The 18,004-nt window shown below is 57.5% G+C and overlaps 1 protein-coding gene across 3 annotated transcripts in view; it reads right to left on the minus strand.

Annotated features, from left to right (window-relative positions):
- Positions 1 to 18,004, minus strand: part of LOC111144160 (calcium voltage-gated channel auxiliary subunit alpha2delta 2) — a 138,977-nt gene that overhangs the window by 106,431 nt on the left and 14,542 nt on the right. For all 3 annotated transcript variants that reach the window (XM_022498336.1, XM_022498335.1, XM_022498334.1), the window contains exon 2: positions 6,084 to 6,165. In XM_022498336.1, the coding sequence (XP_022354044.1) occupies positions 6,084 to 6,165 (82 nt within the window). The remainder of the gene's footprint in view (positions 1 to 6,083; positions 6,166 to 18,004) is intronic.

The following is an 18,004-nucleotide window of genomic DNA, read 5'->3' on the forward strand; positions in this document are numbered from 1 at the left end:
CCACAGACCTGTGGCCTCCACACCTACAACCTCCACAGGAGTCTGGGTAGCAGCTGCTCACTGAGGCTGTGCCAGAATTCCAGAAGCCTCCTTGCGGGGCTCCCTGCTCCAGCCTCCCGCTGCAAGACTCCAGAGCGAGGGGCTCCTGCATTGGCTAGGGAGGCAACCACCCACTCATGCTTGTCTGGGAACTTTCCTGTCACTGCGCCCTTGCCCTGCTGTGAGGCTGTTCTGACCTAACACCCTCCCTCTCTGGGGAGTAGGAAGAGTAGAGGCCTGGGAGGGGACAGGGGCTGAGGAGGGCACAGGTCTTGGCCCGGTGCTCAGGAGCTGGAGACTCCAGGAGCGGGTGCCCCCGGAAGACATGGCTAACATAAGCCAGGGTCCCCGGGCAACGTGTCTCAGGGCGGCCCTCCCTCCACACCATCCTTCTCTGGTGGGAGGGTGCGTGGAAGGGGTGTTGGAGACCCAAGCCAGCCAGCTGGCCCGCAGGCAGGAGCTCCTGCCACTGATGAAATGGCTTTTGAAAAGCTTCAAAAATGGAATTTTCTCCTGGAGGCGACAACAGAGTGTGTGGGGAGGGGGCGAGCAGGACACACAGTCTCCCTGCACAGTGCTCAGGAGAGAGCACTCCCTGACTTCGTGTGGGGGAGGGGCAGAAGAGCCCCCCACCTACTCCAGGAGGGCCTGGGAAGGAAAGAGGTTGGGGAGCAGGCTGGGCTGGGGGCACAGAGAGGGGGTCCAGGCGGGCGAGCTTCGGCCAGGCTTCCATGCACCTGCTTCTGTGTATGTAATTACGTTCAAGTGGCGGCCTCACCACGTTTCAGACGCCCTCCCAGGAGCCCCTCCTCGGCCCCATGCATCCCTGCTGGGTGCCGAGCAAGAGGACCATATGGAGGGAATAATAAGACAATTAACTTTCCATTAAAGAATAATATATGTGGGTTTTTAGGGAGGCGAGCGGCAGCAATCCCTACCCAGCGGCATATATCACACCCGCACCCCCACCACCTCCACCCTGACGCACCCCACATCCTGATCATCTTCACTGGGAGAAAGGAGGGCGCTGCTGGGTCTCACTGGGGGGTGGCTGGAAGAAGGGTGGGGGCTTTGGGAAAAGCAGAGCCCCTATGGCTAAGGTTCTGAGGCTTCCAGGAACTTCCGGGGAGGGGCTTTGATGGGCCTGGCTGGGGCTCCCTCAGCACCCCTCACCTGGCTATGAGCTTGTCAGCTGGGACAGCTGTGCTGGTCTCCAAGGGCGGGCAGGGTGGAGGGGGTCTGCCTGGCCAAGAAGCTGCCGGCCTGCCTCTCGGGGCACATGTGAACCATAGAGCTCTGAGAGAAGGACCAACTGTGGGTTCTGGGGGTCATCACTGTTTGAATTCCCCTTTCCTGGCCCTCCAGGGGCTGTAGGGTTTCTGGGGACCTTCCCCTACTCTGGCTTCCTTCCTTCTCTTCTGCCCCAGCCCCTCTAGGGTTCTGAGCTTCCCGGGCACTCTTGGCACCACTAACCCCACCTGAATATCCAGATTCCCAGAGAGGACCCTCCCTAGATGGGGGCCAAGTGCAGCCTTGGCTACCACCCCTAAGCCAGTGTGTGGTACGCATGAGTTTTAGGAATTAGTGGTACCAGCCAGCGGGGAGGGTTGGAGGGATAGTGGGAGGCCTGACTCAAAGGCACGTGTGAAAGGGCCCTGTCCCTGCTTCCCTGTCCTTGCATCACTGCACCTTAGGAAAGGGGCCCTTGATGTGGCCAGACTTTGATCCTTGCCAGGAGCCAGCTCCAGATGTGACACTCCACAAATATTAATTACACATTCCCAGGGAGCACTAAGCAGGCGGGGTACAGGGATGGCCAGAGGCAGACAAGATGGGCTGGGACTGAGGCACCATCACCAGTTCAGAAATGCCATTCCTGGCTATCCAGAGCAGTGAGGACGCCATCATGGACGCCATCGGTCTGAATCACCATGACTGTCCAGAGAAGCACAGTAGTGCAGTGGGTGGGGGGAGGGGTAGGAGATTTGGGCATAGGGATCTCTGAGTCCTAGGGTCCTATTCTCTGTGGACACAGCTCAGCCGCTGAGGGGAGGGGCTGCCTCAGGGTAGTTCTTCCAGGCAGGTCCCAGACCTACACCTCTGGCTTTGGTACTCCTCCCCAACCCCACTACTGTGTAACACTGGCCTGCTGGGGCTCCAGGATGGGACTGGCTCATGCAGACAGTGGCTCAGGACCTTGGTTTTCCCATTTGTATGTTAAGACCACAGGAGTAACCAGCAGCCGGCAGCCGGGCTAAGGCTGTCACAGAACTGAGGCAGCCAGGGATGCTGACAGGGCTCTAAGCCGTTTCTGCCCCCATCAGAAGGTGAGGGAGGAGAGTTTAATGTGGACTGAGAAAGGCTCCCATAGGCCCAGGCTTGGCTTGACCCTTTCCAGAGAGTGGCTTGTGGCCCCAGATCTCTGTTCGCAGCCCAGCTTTGGCCAGGAAGCCTTCCTTCACCCCAGTGAGAGGATCTTCTTACTCTCTTCTTTAGAGACCCTCCAAGGAAGGCGTCTCACCCAGGTCAGGAACCCGTCTCAGGATGGTGCCACTGATAAGCCACGGGTTCTTCCTCATGTCCGACTCTAATCCCTCCTGCTTTGCTTTCCCGCAGTCCCCAGAGTTGTTCCCCTACACTGGACACCCAGTCAGGCGTGAGTAGGTTCCTGGCTGTCTCCATCAGAGTGACCTGGGTTTCAGAGCGGGGAGACCGGCCATTGCCACATCCTCCCCCACGCACCCCCAGGCACCCGATGAATTATTCATCCTGATCAGTCTCATTATGCAAATGAGCTCAGAGCCCAAGCATATGCTCTCTGCTCTTCCCCCGCCCCACTCAGGATGGGGACAATATGGTGCTGATGGGGGAGGGCAGACAAGGAGCTTGGGAGACCTTGATCAGCTTCCAGGGATTCTGGAGAGGGCAGGCCACAGTAGAGTCCACACTTTTGTGCCCTGTCTCACCAGGAGTAGGCCAGGGCTTGGGGGGAGGTGGGGCTGTAGTACCCAGGGGTGGGGGGGGCCATGACTCAGGCATGTCTGGCTAAGCATGGGGGTGGGGATGGCCCTTGAGCACCAGGCCACAGAGGGAGCACCCGCTATATGCTGGCCCTGGGCTCAAATAGGGAAACGTGATGGGGTCCTCGCAGACCGCCCCCACACCCCACCTTGGTGTGCTTTGCAGATTGCCCCCACACCCCACTAACCTGTAAGTGGGCCCCGGTCTACACGCAGCCATGCCCCCATGGCGTTGTACTTGGGAGGAGGAAAGCGCCAAGGCAAGGAAAATGCTCCCAAATGCCACTGTCTGCAGTTTCTGGACTCCTGCAGCTGCCAGCTCTTGTGGCGCCCAGCTTCTGGGAGTGGGACGGCCTCCAGTACCTGGGAGAGGGGCAGAGGGCAGCCACGAAGGGGAAGAAGGCCAAGGGGGCCCTGATCAGGACACCCCAACTTCAGGGTGTTTGGGAGTAGTAGCACAGAGTCAGCTCAGGGAGGCCTGGGGAGGACCCTGGGGGCTGAGGCTGTCAGCTCAGCAGAGCTGAGGCCAGGATCCCCAGGAGCACCCGCAGTTGGGTCGGGGCTCTGCTGCAAGCATTTCCCTGACCCATCAGAGCTGGGCAGGTGCTGGCCCCACAGGCCCTCCCATACATGTGTGAAGGAGAACCATGGTGACTCTACCAGGTCTGGGGTGGCGTGTAGGGGGCGGGGAGGTTGGCTCCCTCCTGCTCCCAGGGGATCATCCTTTGCCTCTAGGATTCTTCACCTGCTTTCTTGCCACCCACTTCACCAGAGTGCCCAGCGCCAAGAAGCCGTCGCAGAGCTGTCAGCAGGAAGTAAGAGGCTGAGGAAGCAGGTGAGAAGAAACTGGAGCAGGACAGAGAGCTGCTGGAGAGCTGGCAGCCATCGCCAGGCGGAGGGGTGCCAGGAGAAGTCAGCCAGGAACGCTGGATCAGCACTTTTCCGCCTGAGGCCAGGCTGGCCACCGCCGTGCCAAGCACAGCCCCTGCTCCAGCCCAGCTCCCCACGTCCTCAGGCTTGACCTGCCCACCCTTCCAAGAGGTGCAGCCAGGGGAGAAACAGAGCCTGGAACAGGAGTCGGGAACCCTGGTCTAAGCAGCCAGCCTCGTGACCGGGTGGTGGGTGGCCGGGTGTGTGTGGGGGATGGTGTGCTCACTGATGAAAGCGTCTGCAATCACTCACCTCCCATCAGAAAGGAAGGGGCCAACAGGTCCTCGGAGTGAAAATGATCGGTGAGGGAAAGTCAAACTTCTAAAAAAGGGGGCGTACCTGTGTCAGCCCACCCACTGTCCTTCTCGCCACGTCATCCTCCAGCCAGACCTTCCAGCCACACCACAGACCAAGAGCGAGGATTAGAGAGGATCAGGGACTTGCCCAGGAGCACACCAGTGGGGCTGCCGAGCTGGGCTTCCATCGCTGGTTCTCACCAGCCAGGGAGCTCAACGGTTCAGACAGAACCAAATCTCATGCATGAAATGTGGGCATTATCTTCTCATTGGCAAAGGTCCGAGGTCTGATTTGCCTGTGATTATAAAACAAACAGTGTCCTCAAGCGGAGATGTCAAGGCACGGGGAAGATTCTCGACAGGAGGTGCAAAGTTAACAAATGATGTGGGGTGCACCTCACGTTCCAATACGAAAGCTGGAAAGGCACGCGCTGCACGTTCCAGGGCACTATCATTTCTCCGTTAACCTGCCCGGCTGCACTTGGCAGCGCCCACTTAGAACCTAGTCAGTGCCGGGTGCAATTCCTGAGCATAAACTGACTTGTGTTCCGGAACAGCTTTTCCTACAGAGCCTTCTCTGGAAAGCTCTGCTGGCCTCCAAGTACGGCTGAGTCATCAAGAGTTCATGGGAAGAGTGGGATGGGGGTTAGTGCAATTCAAGCCCAGCAGTTAGGGCAGGGAGGTTCAGAGAGACTGGGCCACGAGGGGGAGGATACCCAGCAAGCTGGGGGCTGAGACCTCCAGACCCGGACTCCCTCTCCCTGTCACGTTACCACCTTGTTATCCAGCCCTGATCAGCCCCGTCTGTGCCTGGGGACAGTCCTATCCACAGCCAGTGGCAACACACTCACCGCCAGCCCCATTTCCTGGATAGCTACCCTAAGCTAAGCAGGTGGAAAGGACCAAGGTTAAAACCCCACAGAAGCTTCACCATAGAGGTTACACCTGCTGATCCCAGTCCTGACCAAGAGGCATGTCACAAACAGTGTCCAGACCTGGCCTCATGGCTGAACCACCTACAGAAACTCTTGTTCACCCTGCCGGTCCTGGGACAACCATCCGCAGGAGAACCGTTACTCCTCTGCTCAGTTCCAGGGGGCGTGCTGGCCCAAGCCAGCGTGGAGAGCTCCGGCGAGTCCCTGGGAGTCCCACCCAAGCAGGCCAAGATCTCAGCTCTCAGAGCCTCTGCATTTCCACATCAAGAGCAACGGCTCAGGAACCTGACAGCGACACATTTTGCAGCCTTCTGGGGGTGACGGATGGCCTGCTCTTCACATCACTATTTCAAACATTAACATAATCTCTGAGGATGAATGGGGCCATTTGCGCCTAATCAATCACCCCTCCTGCCCTGATCCCTCAACTTGCCAAGCACCGGCTTTCAACCCGTCTCCTGCTACAGTGGCGCCCTTAGCGACCCGCCATGGCTGCCCCCTCATAGTGTGGACGGTCCCTCAGCCTCTGGGTACAGCTGCACCCACAACACCCTCCAGGGCCTGGCCTCCTGCCTCAGGCACTACTGCAACACAGACCTCCCCCACTTAAAACCCTGAAAGCCTGGGGCACCTGAGTGGCTCGCTCAGTCGGTTAGACATCTGACGCTTGATTTCAGCTCAGGCCCCCCACCCTGACACTTGATTTCAGCTCAGCTTCAGAAACTCTAGAAGTTTCCCCACCTGCCCCAATGGGCCCAGCAGTGGCCCCCCACGCCTAACCTCACTCCTTATTTCTGGAGCCCTTCTCCCATTCACACTCAGAAGAGGGCCCCTGAGCAGAAAGCACAGGGCAGTGGGCTTACCTCACGGAGTTGCTGGACGCCCCCAAAAATCCGCATTACGCCGTCGATCTCCTGCTCCAGGCGCCGGGCCCAGTGCTGCATCCTGTGTGCAGAGAGGAGACAGGTATCAGGAAGGCCCCCCTCCCGAGTGACCCAGGGCACAACCAGCAGCAGCCACTCCTTCAGAACCTGATTTTCACTGGAGGGGAAACAGAGGCTAGCAACCGGAGTAAGCCTGTGATTCCCTTTGAAGCCCAGACCTGGTGGCCCAGGCTCTCCTCACGTACTGTCGGATGGCCAGGGAGGAGAGCGGATTGTCGTTGAAATGCGCTGAGGGAGTCCAGCAGCTCCAAGAAGCCTGCAGGGAGACTATTTTTCACCGTGAAGAGCCAGCCCTTGATGTTGCTGCTCTGAACATGGGGACTCTGGACACCAGGGAAGAGGGGTACATGAGTGAGCCATGTGGGGGCTGCTGGATGGCAGAGCCTCCTGTCCCCGAGGCTGGGTGAGGCCTGAGGAAGGGGAAGGAGCGTGAGTCACTGCTGTCCCCACCAAGCCTCTGTGTAGCTGGGGGCAGGTTCCTGCCCCTGCGGGCCTCATCTGAGAAGCGGACCTGGAAAGCTTCAGTGGAGGCGGCCCTCCCCTTCCCAGCAGTCTGACACACAGAAGCTATTGGAAGCTCACTGCTGCCTGCAGGTCCAGCTCAGACCACCCCGCCCCTTTCTGGGGGACTGGCAAGCCCCAGGAGTCTTTCACCTGAGCCACCAGCCTGAGCAGATCTCCTTCGCACTGCCGTTACTCTGGGCTCGTTCTGACCCACCAGTGTCTTGGTTTCCTCCCCCAGAAAGTGGGGATAATCTGGGGCCATGTTGTAGGGTATGAGGAGGACACATGAGAACAGGTGGTCCAGGGTGCTGCACCGGGATATTTGTGAGTGGACAGGAGGGGCCGGTGGCCTCAGGGCCCAGTATTCCTGGCCCACACCCACGAACAGGAATGGCCTCTGGGGAGAGGCTCGGCCCACGTTCTAACCTGTGACTTTCCTTTAGGAAGTGCCAGATCCAGTGAGCAAAACCATAACAGTCCTTGCTAAGAACCTGCCAGGGAGATGTTCTTCACACCTACCAAGGGCCACTGCCCTAATGCATCTGAAAATCTGAAAAGGCACCTCAACTTCCTCACCCCAGCACACCGGGAACAAGGCCATTCCAAGGAGGGCTTCCAGGAGAGTTACCACAAAGATTTAAATACACCATGGGGTAAGCACAGCCCATAGGGCAAGGTAGGGGGCGGTGATACCAGCCCCCTAGTCTCCGGAGGAGTACCCCAGAAACCACAGGATCCAGAAGATTGAATCCAGCCCTAATATGTGCCCTGGGCCGGCTACCTCCCCCACCTTCCCAGCGCCACTCAGGACCAGGACGCTGCTACCTCCCCAGCTCACAAAAGCTTGAGCCTCTACCCCAGCCCCCTGCCCCACATCCATCCTCAGGCCCATGGCTGGGGGCTGGGCCTGTGCCATTGTGTGTGCCCCGGTCGGTTGGCATGGGAACTTGGAGCAGGAGGCGGGCGGATCACTAATTGCAATTTGCCAAGCTGAATGTCAGGACCATGATGGAAAAAAAAAATCAACATCAAAAGCAATAGGTATTAGCTTCAGCTTGTTGCTGGCTGAGCCACAGTATGATGCCCACCTCCACTCCCCACCACTCCCAACTTTAGAAGAAAGCTAACCCTAAGCCCAGGAGGGGGCCAGGCTGCAGACCAGGCTACAAAGGGCAATCAGGCCTCTGCTGCTAGCCAGGGGAGGGCAAAGCCCAGCAGAGAACCGAGAGCCTGCTTGGCCTCTGCTCCTATGTGCCGGGTGCTGATGGCTTGGCTGTGGCTGTGGGTAGACAGCGGGGCAGGTGGCTGTTTTGTGCTCCTGAGACAGAGCCCGGGGTGGGGGGTGGGGCTGATGTTGAGGTGGGTTGCTGTGTCCTGCTAGGTACAAAAATGGTTGAGGTCCCTGGTCTCTGAAGGGAGCCATTAACTCTGCCCTGGCCCTGACCCTGACCTCAGCCACTCACTCACTGGTCTAGGATGAATGCCAATCATAATTGTCTCTGGGACTAGTATGTACAAGGACACCCATGCTGTCCATGGAGTGGTGCCAGCATGCCACCTGCTCTCTTGCTTCAAGCCTCACGAAGCAGCAAGCATTATCATCCCCATTTTACAGATGAGGAAACTGAGGCACAGGGGCTTTATGTGATCGGCCCAAGGCCAACCACCCAAGAAGCAACAGACACAGAGCCTGATCCACGAAGGTGCTGGAGTCAGCCAAGTGAGCAGATGCACCCCCTCCCAGCTCTGCATCCAGGATCGTCGCTTTGAGAACCTGAAATGGGCCATAGTGGGAATATTTATACCACAGAAATCGGCAAATGCTACAAATCACAGGTGTCCCCCCCCCACCCCCGCCCCAAGAGCGAATTGTAAACATTTACTAGCACACCACTGATTCGGCCCCAGGCTGTTGACTCTTTTCTAGTGTATCTCTAGGTCTCTGGTTCTAGGATTTCACAGATAAGTAAATGAAAATTAATTGGAAGAACAGACATGGATGCCAAGTTTTTATTTTGTTCAGACAACACATTATTATTATTATAATCACCATCATTTCATCTAAAAAGGCTATTTCAACACTAAAAGAATTTTAGAAGAGCCAAATCTCAGGATAAATCCAATTCTTTCCAAGACACACACACTCTTTCCTCCCTCCCACTGTCTGTCTGTCTCTTTCTCTCTCTCTCTCTCTCTCTCTCTCTCACACACACACACACACACACACACACACACACACACACACTCACATGCACATACACACAGCCTCCCCACTTCCACCCCCAGGCTGAGCAGCTCTAGACTCTGCTCTAGGCCGCAGAGACTGGTCTGCCCATGATATAGCAGGACACACGTCCTCCTGGGGGCTGGGGCTGGGGGAAGGTGGCTCCAGCCCTCTTTCTGGTGCCCTGGGCCTGATGGACAGACAGACCCCAGGCCTCTGTGGCACTGCACATCAGAACAGTGCCAGGGAAAACAAGTGACTCTGATTATTCACCTAAACCAAACCCAATTAGGAAGGCAATATGTGTGTCCCAGTATTAAAAAGAACATCATAGATAAATCATTTCACTGTCACCGAGACGAGATTCTGCGGATTCCAGGGTTTGGCTGGCATTTCAGTGCTGGCTCCCAGGCGTGACACCATGGGACCAAGGAGGCCGGGATTCAACTCTACACCTCCAGAGCTCCTGTCTGAGGGTTGGAGAAAGCACCCACCAAGCTGAGGCTAACGTGGCCAGGCACAGTCACAGTCACACTCCTGGCAGAACGGCATCAGGGCTTTGCAAGTATGGGGGAACGTATCAGGGTCCATGGCCCCACTAGGTCAAAGGCAAGCTGACCAAATCTTGCCTGGGATCCCATCAGCCCTGGCTTCGCAGTGCCTCGCTGGTGGGACAGTGCTGCCCATGGGTCACCCTCCCCACAGGGTAGGTCCACCTGCTGGTTCTCTGCGTCCCTGTGATTTTCCATGCTCTTCACCGAGATGACACTGCTTATCTCCAAGTGTCTCTAAGTGCCAAATTAGTAAGATAGGGAGGAGAGAGAGTGTCTGGGAGGAGGCACGTGCAGTCAGGGGCTGCAGCCCTCAGGATGACTGGTGTGGGCAGGAGAGGCCGAGGACAGAGCCTTGTATCTCTGTGTCCTCCATGTGCATGAACCCAGGGAGGTGCAGGCCCTGGGCCCCCATTCTGCAAATAAGAAAACAGAGGCCCCTGGCAAGGGTGGGTTCAGGGCATATACATAAAGGGAAGCTAGACCCGTCCTTCTGGCTCCATCAGTTCCCTGACCCCAACCTTGCAGGATGAGGCAGCTTCTGGGAAGCCTCAGGCACAGGTGCCTCTGTGACCTTGACCTCGACCTTGGGGAGTTGAGGTCTCTTCAAATCTCAGTATTCCTGTCTGTAAATAGGGGGGATGACTGGCTGGAAAGCTTCGATGGCGAAATCCACATGGCAGCCTTGATGCCTAATTACCAGGCACTCCCAGGGGCTACAAGAGCACCCACAGCAGCATCCTGTGCTCAGGAAAGCTCCCTCCAATGACTAAATGACCTAGGGAAAGGGGCGTGGAGGGAGGGAGTGTGGAAAGGGTTGCCGGAAAGGCTGAGAGAGGCAGGGAGTGGGCACAGGGCAGAGGGGCACTCATCCTGGGCCTGGAAGACTGAGGGCAGCCCAGCGGGAGGAAGGCCCAAGGATGCCAGGCCTCGCTCTCCAGGGAAGACTTCAAAACCACAGGCAAGGGAGCAAGGTCATCTCCATGTGGGGTGAGGAAATGGGGCTGAGGACCCCCTTCAGCAGGAAGAACCACCTAGAGCCCAGCCCGAAACTTGGGAGGTCCTGGCCAGCCTACAGGGCGTGCTCTGGGGCCTTGAGCTCTGAGGCCAGCTGCACAGGCTCCCCCAGAGGGGAGGGGCAGGGCAGGAGGAGGGGGGAAGGGTGGGGGAGAGGGAGGAGGGGAAAAAGGGAAAAAGCCCATGTGCAGATGCACAGCACAGATTAAACTGTTGCCAGTTGTTAATTTTATACGCGAAGTTGTTGATCAGAATGTGATTTAATTGTACAGTATAATCCAGGCTTTTGGAATAAATTATGCAGAAAACTCATCTATAATTAAACAAATCAAAAAACCAGAGACAGGTGACACGGCAGGTTTACCCTCTGAGGGCACGGGTGGGTGTGGGCAGCTGGACCCTGTGGAAGGGCGAGGAGGAAAGGAGGCAGGGATTGTTTCAGAGCAGACAGGGGCAGGTCCAGGGGGACCAGGGTCTAGCAGGGGCCTCAGGACTCCTGACCTCTGCCTCTGCAGGCTTCTTTACCACTATGGAGGCATTCCGCCATCAAAGCCCGGCTGCGGGCTGCCTCCACCAGGCCGACTCCTTGGATCAACCTGGTTCCCTGGGGGACCTATGAGCAATCTACAGTCCTCCCACTGGCTCAGCAGAGCAGCCATCACGAGGGGGCAGGTGGCGGGTGGGGGGCAGGGGTGGAACTGCAGGTGAAGCAGGAGGGGTGGACGGCAAAAACAGGACAAGGCTGGGGTGGGTGAGGGGTGTGGGGCCACCTGCGGCTCAGGGCATGGGAGCCAAGCCTGGCAGAGGCGGCAGCCCACAGGTCTCCTGCTTCTCTCGTGACAGGCTGGCCAATTATTCTCCCGGCTCTGGGGGAGGTAACGATTTAAAATAAATTGCTATTTAATTATTCTGATTATATTTCAGCTGGCCTGCCACCTCCCACCTTGGTGCCTTCACAGTCTTCTGAAGGGGAAAGAAGAAAAGATAGGGCAGGAGAAGAATGGTAAGGGACAGACAGATGGAGACACATAGACCTGGAGAGAGCCCAAGAGGGCTAACCCCAGCCCAGGGGAAGATGACGTGAGTGGGCCTGGAGAGGGTGTTCGTCTCCCAGCAGCCACCCAAAGTGCAGACGGCAGCTGTGGCCCCTGCTGAAGCAGTACCCCGGCTGTGGCTGGCCCTCCCCCTGGACCACAGCCACATTGCAAATAGCAGTAAGCTCAAGGCTGTTGCGCCCCAGGATTGTGGCATCTCCAGAGCCACCTCCACCAGGGAGTCCTCCCTGACTGCTCAGGTGGATGTCTCTCTCTACCCAGACTGAGTGCCAGGATCCAGTCCTGGCTCTTCTGAGGCCTTGAACCAGGCCTCAGTTTTCCCATCTGGAAAATGGCAAAGCTCACCACTTGTCTACCTCTCAGGACCCAAAGAAGAGGCAGTTGAAAACCATGGCCCCATGGAGGGGTTGTCAGCAAGGCTGACTGCCCCACACATTCATGTGCTCAGACCTACAGTCCAATCTTCTTCCTCAGACCTGCAGCCCGTTAAGCATGGGATGGCTGTGCCTATGCCTTAGACTGGCCTCCAGGTGCAACCCCTCCCTGAGTGGCCTCAGAGACCCTGACACAGGTCCAACCCTGTGGGAGAGGCCGGGCCTCTTGAGATCAGAGCATCCTTCCCCATCCGCTCAGGAGAGAAGATGCTTGGGCCTTGGCGTCTTTCAGGGCTCAAAGCCCAGGGTATCACCCCCGATCCTGATTTGATCACAGCCTGCTGAGGATGGCAGTGGGCAAAAGTCTAGTCAAGGTCATTGGCTCCTGAGAGGTCAGCTGGGTTCAGCCACTCCTGGCCAAGGACATGAAAGTGCCTACAGATGTGGAGGGCAGTCAGCACAGGGTGATGGGGAGCGTGCTGGCTCAGCTGATACGGGTGTAATGAGGCTCCCCTGCTAGCCACATAACCCCTCAATAGGTAAACTGAGGCAAAGGACTCAAAGGACTGGCCCATCTTCAACTGATTTGTAATTCAGCTAAAGAAACCCCTATAGTGTAAGCAACATGGTACCTGCCCCCCCCATGTCATGCCTCCCATCCCCCCACACCCCCCTCCCATGTACACAGGGACAAAGGCAGCCCACTTATCACAAGCGACTCTCAGAGACCCTGGGGAGCTGGGGAGGGGCTGACGCTGCCGAAGCTCGAATTAGTCCAAATCCATCGGCCTCGACTATGTGTGTCTTGGGACCCTGCCCAAATACTGCTCCTTAATGAGGTTATTAATTACGGGTTGTCCCTTCCCTATCTTTCCCCGGGAAAAAGCTTTTCCTTCTAGTTGGCTCTCAGCTAGGAGGCAGCCGTGGCAGCGAGACTGTGCCTCCCCCCTCAGACTAACAGTGAACAATCAGCCGGCTTTAATTAGGGCGCTGGGTCCAGCCCAGTATTTACTCCTAACAGCTTGACTGGGGGAGGGCAGGAGAAACCTGGAGCCAGCGAGCAGCATGGCCCAGGGCTGGGAGAGCCAGGCAGTCCGCGTGGCCCAGAGACGGATGGAGGGTGTCCGGACTCACACAGCAAATGGTCACAGACCTCGGCCTCATTCCCCACAATTAGTGCAGGATTAAAGGTCCACGGGGGCTCCGGCTTTCAGGAAGGACCCATAGATGAGGCAAGCCTCAACCAGGGACGTGCTGGCTGAGACAGGGGAGGAAGTTTCCCCAGTAGCATGGAGGGTCACCTGAGCCTGACTTCTGTTTCTGCCATGGTTAGCTGTGTGACCTTGGTAACATCCTTTCATCGGCTGGTGCCTCTGGTAACTCCTCTAGAAAGTGAGGTGGTCCTTACATCCACAGCCACGGGGGTTCCAGAGCAGCCCCTCGGCAGGTCCCTCCTCACCACACCTGGTATGGGGTTTTCCAGGAGTGGGGAGAAGCCCGTAAGGGGGACTGCTCCAGCTTCCATGGGAGCAGCCCTTGCAGTACCAGGAGTGTGGCTGGAGAAGTCACCAAGGAGCGGGGGATCCAGGCCAGAGCTCCACTAGAAGGGTGGGGAGGGGCCCTGGGGCCACCTCGCCCCCAGCCTCTGTCGTGTACCAGGCCCTACTCTGAGGCGACATCTAGCGCAGTGCTTGGCCTCTCCAGACCTCTGTTTGTCTCCCTTTGTCCAAGAAGGGGCAGCGTGAGGCCTCCACAGGCCATTTGGGCTCTAACTGGGGTCTCCCTGCCTGGGGCCTGCACCTGTGTCAGCATCACAGTGGTGACAGACTAGCGTTCTCACTGCACTGCCTCAGTTCATCTTCACAGCAGTCCAACCCTCACCCCCACTCCTCAGAGGGGGAGACTGAGACACAAAGCCACCGAGTGTTGTGGCCAAGGTCACACAGCTAATGAATGCCCATCAGGATGACACACACCTCTTCTCAGGACCCCAGTCTCAAATGCCCAGGTCTGGCATGCCCTGGCCTCTTGGCCATCTAACAGATCTCTCAAACTGAATGGATCCCAAACTGAGACCCTGACCTCCCTCTGGAGCCTCACTCTCCCTTTTCTCCTTCACTGGCCACCTCCCCCGGCAAGGCTGATGGCATCCTTCCCCTTGCTCCTCAGGCCACACTGGCCTCCTCACTGGGGCTTGAATACACTCCCATACTCTGTGCACAGGCCTTCCCCACAATTAGTGCAGGATTAGTGCAGCACATTCTCTTCCCTCCACCTGGACTGCTCTTTCCTCAGAAGTCCAGGAGGTCCCCTTCTCACCCCCTTCGGGTCTCTGCCCATGCCTCACCTGCTTGGTGAAATCCACTTCCTCACCCCACTTTTAAGTTGCGCTCACCGCATCCCCTACCCCAGCAACGGCATCCCCACATGCCCCCTGGGGTTACTGTTTTAGCTAGCATTCCACCAGACCCTCTCTTTTGTCTCCTGCCCTCCTAGAGAGAGGCACCTCCTGCTCTTTGGCCTGGAAGAACAGGCCAGTTGTTGAGTGGCAGTGGCTCCCACAGTTGGAGTGACCTCCCCACCATCCTGCCCTAGCTGGCGTGAGGCCCGCCCAGGAGCAGGCAGGTGGGCTGGGCAGCGGAAGCCTGCAGAGGGGCTGGAAGCGCAGAGGCTGCCCCAGGGCTGGCCCAGGAGGCCCTTCCTTTCCCTGGCTCCTCTCCCTATGAATTATTAAAGCTCATTTATGATGGGCCTGCCCAGGACTGGGCCTGTGGCTTCTGTGCATAATTCATGGCTCTCCCAGAAGGGCTGGGTGCTGGAGCAGCCAATTTTTCCAGGAAGCAAGAAGAAAGTACGGAGAAGGAATAACCCAGACCTGGGCTGTTTTCCGTGTAGCTCCATCTCCCTGTGCCATCTGGGGGCGCCCAGCACCTCCACCCACCCTGCCCCATGCTGCCTTCTCCTGCACACTTGAATTCTGGTTCCTGGGGCCTGAGTCCATGGCTTTGTGCAGGCTCACCCACTCCTGTCTCTGTGCCTCAGTTTCTCATCTATGGACAGATGGAGTTGTGGTGTTCAGACTGCTGTGGCGGCAGGATCAACCACCTTTGTTCCCCTGGGGGACAGCATCATGGATCTCCAAAAGGTAGAAACACCCAGATGTCATCATTTGTGCATTTCCTGACAGACTAGAGCTGGGACGAAGCAAGGAGGAAGAGGAGTTCACGAACCAGCTGAGGCCTCCCCAGAACAAAGCAAAGGGTCCAGGCCAAGGACACGGGGTATCTGCCAGCCACTCTGCCCAGGATCCGCCGTCTGCTCCCCAGGCCAGGAGCCACCTGCCCTAGTTACTGGTACAGATCATGGCCATTTTTGGGTTGTAGCACCTGCTTCTCATCCCAGGATAATTCCCAGGAAATCGGGCACAATGGGAAGGTAACCCCTACCCAGGCCCATGTAGCAAATGGGTAAACTGAGATTTAGCGAAGCTGACCCTTAGGAGATGGGTATATTGACAGAGCCCCCATGCCTGGCCCCGTGCTCTGGTGGGGGAGCCATGCCCAAGCCTGGTCTCGGTAAGTGCACAGAAGGGCTGAGGCACCGGTAGAGGTCACCAGGTGAGTCACTGAGGGATCCAGGAGCCCCAGCCGCTGGTCCCCGCCCTAGAGCAGTAGCTGCAGCTTGACTAGAGGCGGCAAAAGAGGCTCTCTCCATGTGTCACCGACTACTTCAGTCTGATTCTGTGATTCACATGTCCCTATCTCCCCTCCTGCACATCCTCCCCGCCCCCCAGCATGAGTCAAATCCTCACTGAGCCACAAATAGCCGTCCTCTGTGTGCATCCTCGACATGGCCTCCTGCCTTGAGGAAAACAGAGAGCGCCCCCCCTCGGGGTCCTCAGTTCCTCCTCAGGGCAGAGATCCCCCCATGGAAGCTGGCAGGCCCCGGGAGCACACCCAGGTACAGAGAAGAGGTGGAGCAAAGACCAGAACCCAACCTATCAGGGCCAGCTTTGTTCTCTGGCCTTGACACACCTCTACCAAGTGACTTCCACCAAGAAGTCTTCCTGGATTTTCCCTACCTCCTTTCAAATCCATAGTCCTTACCCTACCTTATGGACCCTTGCCTTAATTTGGTACTATAGCCTGGTCCCATCACCAAGTTCCCTGCAGAACTTAGCTTGCAGTCTGACAAAGAAGAGTCTTCTGGAAGTGCCTACGGATAGATTTAATTAAACATCTCCCCCTCACCAGACTGGCCCCTACCCTGTTCACCTACCTTAGCAGTGGGAAAAAGGCTGCAGAGCAGGGCTGGGAAAGGGCTTCCAACTTCCACAGGTGGCAGAGCACCAAGGAAAGGACCAAGGACCAAGGATGCTGGGTGCTCTGTGCGCAATTCCCACTGACGTCACACAGCACCCTTGGCTAGGTGAGGACCAATAACAGGCCTGTTTCATGGATGAGGACTCTGAAGCTCAGTGGGTAAAGCAACACACCCAAAGCCACAAAGCCAGTCCGTGCTGAACCAGAATTTGAACCCAGCAAAGTATGGCTCCAAGGCCCAGGCCCTGTCTTAGTCTAGCGCCTCCCTAATCCCAAGGTGAATGCTAATGGCCAAGATCTAAAGTAGGAAATAGGGTGAGGATAAGGGCCAGCCCCCATTTATGACTGTTTTCAGCTCTGAGAAGGGGCCCATCCTTACATCCGGGCCCCTGCTGCCTCCCCAAGCAAGCCAGAGCTGGGTGTAATTGGGAAGTTCTTCCTTACACCCCACCAGAGCTGCCCTACTGCAGGCATGTTGTCTCGGCACTGAGGAGCCCAAGCCCCTCCCTGCGCCAAATCCCACCTTGGGAAGCCTAAGTCGGGGGGGGGGGGGTATGCCCACATCCTCTGGGATTTGCTTCTCACTGACGCCTGGCTTCTCAGAGCCTCGAAGCTTCATGTAAATCGAATGGGAGTGCTCAACCTGCCTTGACATGCTTTGGGCTGGTTACTCTCAGGTGCTCTGTGGTGAATCTTTTAGCAATGCAAATCCCCTCTGTGGGCTGTGCTGTGGGGGATCCAAGGCTGATTCCCGCAAGGAGGGGGACTCAGAGGCCAGCTCAGCGGCAGCGCCTCCTTCCAAGGAGCCCTAGTGAGGCAGCCAGGCTGAGAGGAGCCACTCTGCCTGGTGAACCTGAATCGTCATTGGGGCTGGCCTGGGGAGAACAAAGCCCGCAGGGCTTGTCCTGGATAACAATACTGGGCAGATGTCTCCCACCTTCTGCAAATTCCCCACTGGCTTGCTCACTATTCATTTGTTCATTCATTCATTCATTCACATGATTACTGGGCCAGACTGCAGGCGGGGCACCTGGAAGAGATACAATGGTGGTCAGGGCAGGCGCCAGCCTACTCTTCGGAGCTTGGAATTCAGGTAGAACAGACGTCTGCTCTGATTCAGACCCGATGAGCAAAGAGAAGGGGGTCTAGTGAGCCTTGAGGGGTGGCATGCAGGCCAAGGGGCCTGACCCACCCTCAGGGGCTGGCCAGGTGAAGGGAGTGCTGCAGAGCTCGAGGGTGCTCCAGACAGAGGGGGCAGCACATGCCAGGGCCAGCAGCAAGGTGAGCCCGGCCCACGGTGATGTGCTGTGAACACGCAGACCCACCATGGGCATCACGGCAGGCTGCTCTCCCACACGGAGTTCCACAGAACTCCAACCTCAAGTACACGGGGGAGCACTGCCACGTGCTGAAGGGGGCAGGGTGGTGGGCTCCCGACAGCGGGGAGGTGAGCAGAGCAGGCCCTTGTTTCCCCCTTGTGCTGACTTGCAGGCCACCCCTGCCAGGGTATCTGCCCTATGTTTCACAGGCACCCAGGGCCAGTCTATGAGAAAGGGGCGGGCTGCCTCTCCCAGCTTCTCGGATGAGAAAAGAAGGGCTCAGAGTGGCTGCCGGTCAACTGTGTACATTTTGTTTCACACAAGGTTACCTACTACTTGCCCTGCAGGGGGGGTTGCTGAACACTCGGCCACCACCCTCTGTGAGCTCTCCCTCTGGGAAAGGTGGGCTCTGGGCTGCATGGGTGTGGAAGCACCCAGGGAAGGCCCTCTGGACAGGGGAGAAAGGGGGACAGA

This window comes from Enhydra lutris, unplaced genomic scaffold (genome assembly GCF_002288905.1).
Source record: "Enhydra lutris kenyoni isolate GAN:26980312 unplaced genomic scaffold, ASM228890v2 scaffoldscaffold10, whole genome shotgun sequence".
Taxonomy (NCBI): Eukaryota; Metazoa; Chordata; class Mammalia; order Carnivora; family Mustelidae; genus Enhydra; species Enhydra lutris.